The 12,878-nt window shown below is 51.8% G+C and overlaps 2 protein-coding genes across 5 annotated transcripts in view; one reads left to right on the top strand and one right to left on the bottom strand.

Annotated features, from left to right (window-relative positions):
• Positions 1 to 12,878, top strand: part of NTM (neurotrimin) — a 943,285-nt gene that overhangs the window by 917,125 nt on the left and 13,282 nt on the right. The gene's annotated exons all lie outside the window — the stretch shown is intronic.
• The window catches only part of LOC141172872 (opioid-binding protein/cell adhesion molecule homolog), a 218,955-nt gene continuing 206,437 nt past the window's right edge, over positions 361 to 12,878 (bottom strand). For both annotated transcript variants that reach the window (XM_073657494.1, XM_073657495.1), the window contains 2 exons: positions 12,521 to 12,672; positions 361 to 1,594 (listed from right to left, as the gene is read on the bottom strand). In XM_073657494.1, coding sequence (XP_073513595.1) covers positions 1,497 to 1,594; positions 12,521 to 12,672 — 250 coding nt within the window. In that variant the 3' untranslated portion in view covers positions 361 to 1,496. The remainder of the gene's footprint in view (positions 1,595 to 12,520; positions 12,673 to 12,878) is intronic.

Genomic DNA, 12,878 nt, shown 5'->3' with positions numbered 1-12,878 from the left:
GTCGTCCTCCTCCAGACCCCTCCCTCGGTCCCCGTCCTCCTCCTCCAGACCCCTCCCTCGGTCCCCGTCCTCCTCCTCCAGACCCCTCCCTCGGTCCCCGTCGTCTCCAGCCCCCTGTCTTTTTAGGATGCGCTGTGCTTACTGGTGAGGGTCTAACCTCTTGCAGTACTCCTTTAAATCCACCCAGTCATGGCAGTGTCACCATATTGCTGCGTCCTGTCAATGTGCGATCCTCTGTGGCCCCTGATACCGCGGGTATGATCAGCGATCGCTGCCTGTAGCTGTGGAGCAGGCACTGGCGGTCCTACTGGGAGATTGGCGCAGCTACTCATGTGCAGAACATTGAGTGAGACGAGTGGATACAAATATCAGACTTTATTCACATCACAGGATCACAACTATCGCACTCTCCTCGCTTAGAGAAGTTTACAAACGCGGTGTAACATGCAGCCATCCGCCCGCGTGTCCACCCTGACCAGCTTGGATCTGATCGGACAGCCTCCTCACGATTACAAGATCCCAAACGCTCACATTTTCCCTCACAAAACCCCAAAGCGGCGATCTCCTGCTGAAGTCCCTACTGGAGCGTCACAAAGCATTGCCCTTCCCAGTAGAGTGGGAATGGTGGACAGATGGTGGAATCTAAAGGCGTGGTAGTATCTGCTGTAATATAACAAGTGGGACCCCGACTAAAGCGTCCAGTGCTCTGCAGCCCCCTCATCATGCCTGAGCGTAATGCTGGGTGTGCTTGATACCATAACCATCAGAACTGAGGATGAGCCGGTGTGACGACGGGCGGGTGCTCGCGTCTTTTCCAGCCTCCACATTCAGGCCGTCATATTTATTGTACGGCACAATGAATGCGATGAAGTCTACTGCAGAGCATAGACCGCTGGACTGCACGAGGGAGAATGCCGACCTACGGGGGAGTGGAGGGCTGTCGCACGGGAATAGGTGGGTGCACCGGCAGATTACCAGCTGTTCGGTCAATCACCTCGTTCCACGCGTCTCCTTTATCTGATCGTCACGTCCAGTTTATCTGTTTTCCGCTACTTTCCGTAAATCCTTCAGCCCAAGCTTGTCCTAGCAGTAACGTCGCTCCTCCGCCTATCCGGTGCTTCCTTCTTTGTGGATTTATCCTACCGCCAGTGCCGCAGCTGGTACCTCCATTCCACGGATTATGGGAAGTGACAGTCCTTTTATTCTTTCACTCTCTCTTATTGGTACATGCCTGCAGAGCATCACACGGGATTTACAAAGACACCAACACAAGAAACCAACTCCACCTCCCCTGAGCATCTGAGCGGGAGCCACTCATGGAGGTTGCGCCATAGGTTAGCCATCAATCTCCTACTATGGCCGAGGGGGGATGAGGAAGGGTTGAAGCGTCACCCACATTGTTAAGGAGTCTCTCCTGTGGGGTGGGTGAAAATGACTATTGTATTTGGAGCATCCGATGTCTGTCCCCAGCTCCCACCTCCATGCTGTCTACACCATCAAAACGCAGTGAGAGAATAGAGGACGGAGCACCAGAGGCAGGTGGCAGCCAGGGTGCTGGAGGCCGAGTTGCTCATGTTCTGCGAGGCTCCAGGACCTGACAGGAGAAAAATGCAGAAGTAGTAAATTTGGAAATGGCTCCTGTCAGGGAGAAAGAGAGAGAACGGAGAGCAAGGGAATTAACTTATCAAATCCCCAAACAGAAATACATTGTGAGTGAAGGCAAAAGGACCTGTTTACGGGAGGTGCCACAGAGCAGAGATGCTGGCCTCACGGAGAAGCAACAAGTGACCATAACTGAGAAGAAGAATCTTCTCCATAATTGTGTGTACTGATGTAAGGGAAGCCAAGTGCCACCTCCAATCTGACATACATTCACCACTATCCCGGCTTACACAAGGCGTAACGCCCCACCACCACTGTGAGAAGAAATAGCAATCTGCAGTAGGAGGACCACTGCTAGAACACTATCCCTCATCACAATTGTCGGAGGCAGGGGCGTACATAGAAATCATAGGGGCCCATAGCAGAAGTTCTAATAAATAATTGTCAAGGTCACAGAAGAGCAGATCTCACCACTTTCCAGCCTTTACGTAGTAATTTTCCTCCTGCTGAAGTCCTAGATTCTCCTTTCATTGCCCCCATGAAGTATGATGCCAAAAAAAGTGTCCCCCCAAATACAGTATGATCCTCCCCATGGTGAATTCCTCCACATGCACAATATGATGACCCTACTGTATCCCACCTCAACTCCCAAGGCAAAGTATGGTGACCCCAACACAGTATGATCCCCCAACTGTGACTCCCACACAGCCCTCCAAACAGCATGATGGCCCCACACATCCCTCCAAACAGTATGAATGATGGCCCCACACAGCCCTCCAAACAGTATGATGGCCCTCACACAGCTCTCCAAACAGTATGATGGCCCCACACAGCCCTCCAAACAGCATAATGGGCCTGCATACGGTATATGGGCCGCCACACCTCTCCATACCGTATAATGGCCCCCACACAGCCCTCCAAATATTATAATGGCCCCACATAGCCTTCCATATAGTATAATGTGCCCCATATACAATATAATGCACCCCCTCATGGTCCTCCCTACAATATAATACGCTCCCCCCCCATGATCCTCCATACAATATAATACGCTCCCCCCTGGTCCTCCATACAATATAATGCACCCCCTCATGATCCTCCATACAATATAATGGGCTCCCCCCATGGTCCTCCATACAATATAATGCACTGCCCATAGTCCTCCATACAGTATAATGCACCCCCTCATGGTCTTCCATACGGTATAATGCACCTCCCCATGGTCCTCCATACAGTATAATGCACCCCCTCATGATCCTCCATACAGTATAATGCACCCCCTCATGATCCGCCATACAATATAATGCGCTCCCCCTTTGATCCTCCATACAATATAATATGGTCCTCCATACAATATAATGCTCCCCCCCATGGTCCTCCCTACAATATAATACGCTCCCCCCATAATCCTCCATACAATATAATGCACCCCCTCATGGTTCTCCATACAGTATAATGCACCCCCTCATGATCCTGCATACAATATAATGGGCTCCCTCCATGGTCCTCCATACAATATAATGCTCCCCCCATGGTCCTCCATACAGTATAATGCACCCCCTCATGGTTCTCCATACAATATAGTGTGCTCCCCACATGGTCCTCCATACGGTATAATGCACCCTCTCATGGTCCTCCATACAATATAATGCACTGCCCATGGTCCTCCATACAGTATAATGCACCCCCTCATGGTCCTCCATACAATATAATGGGCTCCCTCCATGGTTCTCCATACAATATAATTCTCCCCCCATGGTCCTCCATACAGTATAATGCACCCCCTCATGGTCCTCCATACAGTATAATGCACCCCCTCATGGTCCTCCATACAGTATAATGCACCCCCTCATGGTCCTCCATACAGTATAATACACCCCCTCATGGTCTTCCATACAATATAATGCACCCCCTCATGGTTCTCCATACAGTATAATGCACCCCCTCATGGTTCTCCATACAATATAATGTGCTCCCCCCATGATCCTCCATACAATATAATGGGCTCCCCACATGATCCTCCATACAATATAATGGGCTCCCCCCATGGTCCTCCATACAATATAATGCTCCCCCCATGGTCCTCCATACAATATAATGCACCCTCTCATGGTTCTCCATACAGTATAATGCACCCCCTCATGATCCTGCATACAATATAATGGGCTCCCTCCATGGTCCTCCATACAATATAATGCTCCCCCCATGGTCCTCCATACAGTATAATGCACCCCCTCATGGTTCTCCATACAATATAGTGTGCTCCCCACATGGTCCTCCATACGGTATAATGCACCCTCTCATGGTCCTCCATACAATATAATGCACTGCCCATGGTCCTCCATACAGTATAATGCACCCCCTCATGGTCCTCCATACAATATAATGGGCTCCCTCCATGGTCCTCCATACAATATAATTCTCCCCCCATGGTCCTCCATACAGTATAATGCACCCCCTCATGGTCCTCCATACAGTATAATGCACCCCCTCATGGTCCTCCATACAGTATAATGCACCCCCTCATGGTCTTCCATACAATATAATGCACCCCCTCATGGTTCTCCATACAGTATAATGCACCCCCTCATGGTTCTCCATACAATATAATGTGCTCCCCCCATGATCCTCCATACAATATAATGGGCTCCCCACATGATCCTCCTTACAATATAATGGGCTCCCCACATGATCCTCCATACAATATAATGGGCTCCCCCCATGGTCCTCCATACAATATAATGCACCCTCTCATGGTCCTCCATACAACATAATGCACTGCCCATGGTCCTCCATACAGTATAATGCACCCCTCATGGTCCTCCATACGGTATAATGCACCTCCCCATGGTCCTCCATACAGTATAATGCACCCCTCATGGTCCTCCATACAGTATAATGCACCTCCCCATGGTCCTCCATACAGTATAATGCACCACCTCATGGTCCTCCATACAGTATAATACACCCCCTCATGGTTCTCCATACAATATAATGTGCTCCCCCCATGGTTCTCCATACAGTAGAATGCACCCCCTCATGATCCTCCATACAATATAATGGGCTCCCCCCATGGTCCTCCATACAATATAATGCTCCCCCCATGGTCCTCCATACAATATAATCCACCCTCTCATGGTCCTCCATACAATATAATGCACTGCCCATGGCCCTCCATACAGTATAATGCACCCCTCATGGTCCTCCATACAGTATAATGCACCCCCTCATGGTCCTCCATACAATATAATGCACCCCCTCATGGTCCTCCATACAATATAATGCACCCCCTCATGATCCTCCATACAATATAATGCACCCTCTCATGGTCCTCCATACAATATAATGCACTGCCCATGGTTCTCCATACAGTATAATGCACCCCCTCATGGTCCTCCATACAGTATAATACACCCCCTCATGGTTCTCCATACAATATAATGCACCCTCTCATGGTCCTCCATACAATATAATGCACTGCCCATGGTCCTCCATACAGTATAATGCATCCCTCATGGTCCTCCATACAGTATAATGCACCCCTCATGGTCCTCCATACAGTATAATACACCCCCTCATGGTTCTCCATACAATATAATGCACCCCCTCATGATCCTCCATACAATATAATGCACCCTCTCATGGTCCTCCATACAATATAATGCACTGCCCATGGTCCTCCATACAGTATAATGCACCTCTTCATGGTCCTCCATAATCTAATATGGCCACCAGTCAATGATTTAAAATAAAAATAAATCCAGTACTCACCTCTCCTCGTTCCACCTGACGCGCCGCACATCCCAGTACAGCGAGCATACTTTAATGACGTCATCGCGCCTGCTGCTCTGACACGTCAGAGGCTGAAGCAGAATGATGGGGGTGGAAGCGTCATATATTATATATACAGTGCATTGTGAAAGTATTTGGCCCCCTTGAACTTTTCTACCTTTTTCCACATTTCTGGCTTCAAACATAAAGATATAAAATTCAAATTTTTGGGGGAAGAATCAACAAGTGGGAATGAAATTTATTGGATATTCTAAACTTTTTTAACAAATTAAAAACTGAAAAGTGGGGCGTGCAATATTATTCGGCCCCCTTGAGTTAATACTTTGTAGCGCCACCTTTTCCTGTGATTACAGCTGCACGTCTCTTGGGGTATGTCTCTATCAGTTTTGCACATCGAGAGGCAGAAATTCTTGCCCATTCTTCCTTGCAAAACAGCTGGAGCTCAGTGAGGTTGGATGGAGGGCGTTTGTGAACAGCAGTTTTCAGCTCTTTCCACAGATTCTCGATTGGATTCGGGTCTGGACTTTGACTTGGCCATTCTAACACCTGCATACGTTTATTTTTGAACCATTCCATTGTAGATTTTGCTTTATATTTGGGATCATTGTCTTGTTGGAAGATAAATCTCCGTCCCAGTCTCAGGTCTTTTGCAGACTCCAACAGGTTTTCTTCCAGAATGGTCCTGTATTTGGCTCCGTCCATCTTCCCATCAATTTTAACCATCTTCCCTGTCCCTGCTGAAGAAAACCATGATGCTGCCACCACCATGTTTGACAGTGGGGATGATGTTTTGAGGGTGATGAGCTGTGTTGCTTTTACGCCAAACATATCGTTTTGCATTGTGGCCAAAAAGTTTGATTTTGGTTTCATCTGACCAGAGCACCTTATTCCACATGTTTGGTGTGTCTCCCAGGTGGCTTGTGGCAAACTTCAAACGAGACTTTTTATGGATATCTTTGAGAAATGGCTTTCTTCTTGCCACTCTTCCATAAAGGCCAGATTTGTGCAGTGTACGAGTGATTGTTGTCCTATGGACAGACTCTCCCACCTCCGCTGTAGATCGCTGCAGTTCATCCAGAGTGATCATGGGCCTTTTGGCTGCATCTCTGATCAGTCTTCTCCTTGTTCGAGATGAAAGTTTCGAGGGACGGCCGGGTCTTGGTAGATTTGCAGTGGTCGGATACTCCTTCCATTTCCATATGATGGCTTGCACACTGCTCCTTGAGATGTTTAAAACTTGGGAAGTCTTTTTGTATCCAAATCCGGCTTTAAACTTCGCCACAACAGTATCTCGGACCTGCCTGGTGGGTTCCTTGGTCTTCATGATGCTCTCTGCACTTGAAACAGACCCCTGAGACTATCACAGAGCAGAGACCCCCTGAGACTATCACAGAGCAGAGACCCCCTGAGGCTATCACAGAGCAGAGACCCCCTGAGACTATCACAGAGCAGAGACCCCCTGAGACTATCACAGAGCAGAGACCCCCTGAGACTATCACAGAGCAGGTGCATTTATACGGAGACTGGATTACACACAGGTGGATCCTATTTATCATTACCAGTCATTTAGGAGAACATTGGATCCTTCAGAGATCCTCGCTGAACAGCTGCACTGAAAGTAAAGGGGCCGAATAATATTGCACGCCCCACTATTCAGTTTTTAATTTGTTAAAAAAGTTTAGAATATCCAATAAATTTCGTTCCACTTCACGATTGTGTCCCACTTGTTGTTGATTCTTCCCCCAAAAATTAGAATTTTATATCTTTGTTTGAAGCCACAAATGTGGCAAAAGGTAGAAAAGTTCAAGGGGGCAAATACTTTCACAATGCACTGTATATATGCATTTTTGCACTTTTTATTCCAGGGTGCAGCCAGGCCCATCAGTGCAGGCATTGTAAACTGGGGTTTCTGTTCTCATGGGGTGCACTTGGATAGTACCGGACAGCCCGCCTAATCTAATAGTATATCCGTAACTAATAGGCTGTAAGCCTGATACTGTGCACTACCCTAATGTGAACAGCGCCCTATACAAGCCTTTGTGTGTGTAATTCAAATACTAAGCAGTCACCCCCTCCATGAAATGGTTGGTTGTGAGTGGTGGTCTCATCAGTATTTTGCATCTGTGTAGTCGCCATCTTTATGTGGGTTTGCTGCATCCTGATTGTGCATTGAGTTCTCAGATCTGGGCAGGTAAACACTGTGCTGTTTTTGGGTGGAAACGTCAGCTGACGCTCTGTCCACCATCATCATTGCTTGTGCTGACACTGGGCCTCCCCTGGCTCACAGACCCCATAGGAGTCGTGCCACTGTTCAGAGACCTAAAGAGTACACACTGAAGGACTAAATACAGGCCATATTCTATACAAGAGAGAGAGACTGGAAGACTAGAGACGGAGTGGGTGATGGACAGGAACACGGGCGAGAGCACTAGACACGGGGCAAATGGTAAGCAGGAGCACTAGACGCTGGGTGGACAGTGGAAAGGAGCAAGGGGGAGATGGTAAGCGGGAGTTCTAGACACTGGGTGGATGGTAGACAGGAGCAGACGGTAGGCGGGATCACCAGCCACAGGACGGACGGGAGCATCAGACACAGGTGAGACGGATTGGAGCACCAAACATGGAGTGGATGGTGGACAGGAGCACGGGGCAGACTGTAGGCAGGAGCACTAGACACTGGGTTGATGGTCGACAGGAGCAGATGGTAGGCGGGATCACCAGCCACAGGACGGACGGGAACATCAGACACAGGTGAGACGGATTGGAGCACCAAACATGGAGTGGATGGTGGACAGGAGCACGGGGCAGATGGTAGGTGGGAGCACTAGACACTGGGTGGATGGCGGACAGGAGCAGACGGTAGGCGGGAGCACTAGACACTGGGTGGATGGCGGACAGGAGCAGACGGTAGGCGGGAGCACCAGACACTGGGTGGATGGCGGACAGGAGCAGACGGTAGGCGGGAGCACCAGACACTTGGTGGATGGTAGACAGGAGCAGACTGTAGACGGGATCACCAGCCACAGGACGGACGGGAACATCAGACACAGGTGAGACGGATTGGAGCACCAAACATGGAGTGGATGGTGGACAGGAGTACAGGGCAGACTGTAGGCAGGAGCACTAAACAATGGGTGGATGATGGACAGGAGCACGGGGCAGATGGTAGGTGGGAGCACTAGACACTGGGTGGATGGTGGACAGGAGCAAATGGTAGGCGGGAGCACTAGACACTGGGTGGATGGTGGACAGGAGCAGACGGTAGGCGGGAGCACTAGACACTGGGTGGATGATGGACAGGAGCACGGGGCAGATGGTAGGTGGGAGCACTAGACACTGGGTGGATGGTGGACAGGAGCAAATGGTAGGCGGGAGCACTAGACACTGGGTGGATGGTGGACAGGAGCAAACGGTAGGCGGGATCACCAGCCACAGGACGGACGGGAGCATCAGACACAGGTGAGACGGATTGGAGCACCAAACATGGAGTGGATGGTGGACAGGAGCACGGGGCAGACTGTAGGCAAGAGCACTAGACACTGGGTGGATGGTCGACAGGAGCAGACGGTAGGCGGGATCACCAGCCACAGGACGGACGGGAACATCAGACACAGGTGAGACGGATTGGAGCACCAAACATGGAGTGGATGGTGGACAGGAGCACGGGGCAGATGGTAGGTGGGAGCACTAGACACTGGGTGGATGGCGGACAGGAGCAGACGGTAGGCGGGAGCACCAGACACTGGGTGGATGGCGGACAGGAGCAGACGGTAGGCGGGAGCACCAGACACTGGGTGGATGGTAGACAGGAGCAGACGGTAGACGGGATCACCAGCCACAGGACGGACGGGAACATCAGACACAGGTGAGACGGATTGGAGCACCAAACATGGAGTGGATGGTGGACAGGAGTACAGGGCAGACTGTAGGCAGGAGCACTAAACAATGGGTGGATGATGGACAGGAGCACGGGGCAGATGGTAGGTGGGAGCACTAGACACTGGGTGGATGGTGGACAGGAGCAAATGGTAGGCGGGAGCACTAGACACTGGGTGGATGGTGGACAGGAGCAGACGGTAGGCGGGAGCACTAGACACTGGGTGGATGATGGACAGGAGCACGGGGCAGATGGTAGGTGGGAGCACTAGACACTGGGTGGATGGTGGACAGGAGCAAATGGTAGGCGGAAGCACTAGACACTGGGTGGATGGTGGACAGGAGCAAACGGTAGGCGGGATCACCAGCCACAGGACGGACGGGAGCATCAGACACAGGTGAGACGGATTGGAGCACCAAACATGGAATGGATAGTGGACAGGAGTACAGGGCAGACTGTAGGCAGGAGCACTAGACACTGGGTGGATGGTGGACAGGAGCAGACGGTAGGCAGGAGCACTAGACACTGGGTGGATGGTGGACAGGAGCAGACAGTAGGTGGGAGCACTAAACAATGGGTGGATGATGGACAGGAGCACGGGGCAGATGGTAGGTGGGAGCACTAGACACTGGGTGGATGGCGGACAGGAGCACTGGGCAGATGGTAGGTGGGAGCACTAGACACTGGGTGGATGGTGGACAGGAGCAAACGGTAGCTGGGAGCACTAGACACTGGGTGGATGGTGGACAGGAGCAGACGGTAGGCGGGAGCACTAGACATTGGGTGGATGGCGGACAGGAGCACGGGGCAGATGGTAGGTGGGAGCACTAGACACTGGGTGGATGGTGGACAGGAGCAGACGGTAGCTGGGAGCACTAGACATTGGGTGGATGGCGGACAGGAACACAGGTCGGACGGTAGGCGGGAGCACTAGACACTGGGTGGATGGTGGACAGGAGCACGGGGCAGACGGTAGGTGGGAGCACTAGACACTGGGTGGATAGTGGCGGACTGGAGCAGACGGTAGGCGGGAGCACTAGACACTGGGTGGATGATGGACAGGAGCACGGGGCAGATGGTAGGACGGAGCACTAGACACTGGGTGGATGGTGGACAGGAGCAAATGGTAGGCGGGAGCACTAGACACTGGGTGGATGGTGGACAGGAGCAGACGGTAGGCGGGAGCACTAGACACTGGGTGGATGATGGACAGGAGCACGGGGCAGATGGTAGGTGGGAGCACTAGACACTGGGTGGATGGTGGACAGGAGCAAATGGTAGGCGGAAGCACTAGACACTGGGTGGATGGTGGACAGGAGCAAACGGTAGGCGGGATCACCAGCCACAGGACGGACGGGAGCATCAGACACAGGTGAGACGGATTGGAGCACCAAACATGGAGTGGATAGTGGACAGGAGTACAGGGCAGACTGTAGGCAGGAGCACTAGACACTGGGTGGATGGTGGACAGGAGCAGACGGTAGGCAGGAGCACTAGACACTGGGTGGATGGTGGACAGGAGCAGACAGTAGGTGGGAGCACTAGACACTGGGTGGATGGTGGACAGGAGCACCGGGCAGATGGTAGGTGGGAGCACTAGACACTGGGTGGATGGCGGACGGGAGCAGATGGTAGGCGGGAGCACTAGACACTGGGTGGATGGCGGATAGGAGCAGACAGTAGACGGGATCACCAGCCACAGGACGGACGGGAACATCAGACACAGGTGAGACGGATTGGAGCACCAAACATGGAGTGGATAGTGGACAGGAGTACAGGGCAGACTGTAGGCAGGAGCACTAAACAATGGGTGGATGATGGACAGGAGCACGGGGCAGATGGTAGGTGGGAGCACTAGACACTGGGTGGATGGCGGACAGGAGCACTGGGCAGATGGTAGGTGGGAGCACTAGACACTGGGTGGATGGTGGACAGGAGCAAACGGTAGCTGGGAGCACTAGACACTGGGTGGATGGTGGACAGGAGCAGACGGTAGGCGGGAGCACTAGACATTGGGTGGATGGCGGACAGGAGCACGGGGCAGATGGTAGGTGGGAGCACTAGACACTGGGTGGATGGTGGACAGGAGCAGACGGTAGCTGGGAGCACTAGACATTGGGTGGATGGCGGACAGGAACACAGGTCGGACGGTAGGCGGGAGCACTAGACACTGGGTGGATGGTGGACAGGAGCACGGGGCAGACGGTAGGTGGGAGCACTAGACACTGGGTGGATAGTGGCGGACTGGAGCAGACTGTAGGCGGGAGCACTAGACACTGGGTGGATGATGGACAGGAGCACGGGGCAGATGGTAGGCGGGAGCACTAGACACTGGGTGGATGGTGGACAGGAGCAGACGGTAGGCGGGAGCACTAGACACTGGGTGGATGGCGGACAGGAGCACGGGGCAGATGGTAGGTGGGAGCACTAGACACTGGGTGGATGGTGGACAGGAGCAGACGGTAGCTGGGAGCACTAGACACTGGGTGGATGGTGGACAGGAGCAGACGGTAGGCGGGAGCACTAGACATTGGGTGGATGGCGGACAGGAACACAGGTCGGACGGTAGGCGGGAGCACTAGACACTGGGTGGATGGTGGACAGGAGCACGGGGCAGACGGTAGGTGGGAGCACTAGACACTGGGTGGATAGTGGACAGGAGCAGACGGGAGGCAGGAGCACTAGACATTGGGTGGATAGTGGACAGGAGCAGACGGGAGGCAGGAGCACTAGACATTGGGTGGATGGCGGACAGGAGCAGACGGTAGGCGGGAGCACTAGACACTGGGTGGATGGCGGACAGGAGCACTAGACACGGCGTAGATGGTGGACAGGAGCAGACGCTAGGCAGGATCAGCAACCACAGGACGGACGATAACATCAGACACAGGTGGAATGGATTGGAGCACCAAACACGGGGTGGATGGTGGACAGGACTACAGGGCAGACAGTAAGCGGGAGCACTAGACACTGGGCTGAAGACTAGGCATAAATACAAGAGGACTACACTTGGCAGATTGTGGATGGGAGGACCAGAGATTAAGTGGATTGTAGAGTTGTGGAGGGGACTAGACACTGGATTGTTCTCATAAGCCCTCAAGCACTTTTGCAGATATTTTCCCTTTATGTATAGATAAGAGTAAGCTGTAAAGATCGGATCAAGTTTGAATGCTGCAGACAATGACAACCTGTTGGATGTTTAGTGAATTTCTTGTGAGTTGGGGGTCCCTCCATTGTGAGGTCACTCACCATACAAAATAATGCTGGCATTGCTGTTCCCCAGTTTATTTGATGCCACACATGTGTAGTTGCCGTAGTCCTTTTCGGATACATTGAAGAAGGTCAGGATGGATGTGTGGTCTTTATTCTCGATCCTTACGCCATCTAGTCCATTGAATAACCTGTGATGAACACAGAATATTACATCTAGAATATACTATAATATAGAATATACTGGAACAACAACAACAAGGATTATTCATCAGAGGAGAATCCTGGTACATTCTAAGGCACACTACAATTTGCATCAGCATAAGGTCTGGAGTGCGCTGGACAGGACCACACAGAGCAAAGCTCAACTATGGCTCCTGTCTCATGGCTGGTCGTC

This window comes from Phyllobates terribilis, unplaced genomic scaffold (genome assembly GCF_046119375.1).
Source record: "Phyllobates terribilis strain yellow unplaced genomic scaffold, ASM4611937v1 Scaffold_12__6_contigs__length_324123572, whole genome shotgun sequence".
NCBI classification, from domain to species: domain Eukaryota; kingdom Metazoa; phylum Chordata; class Amphibia; order Anura; family Dendrobatidae; genus Phyllobates; species Phyllobates terribilis.
Note: the sequence above shows the minus strand (reverse complement) of the source record. Positions and strands in the feature narration are given on the sequence as shown.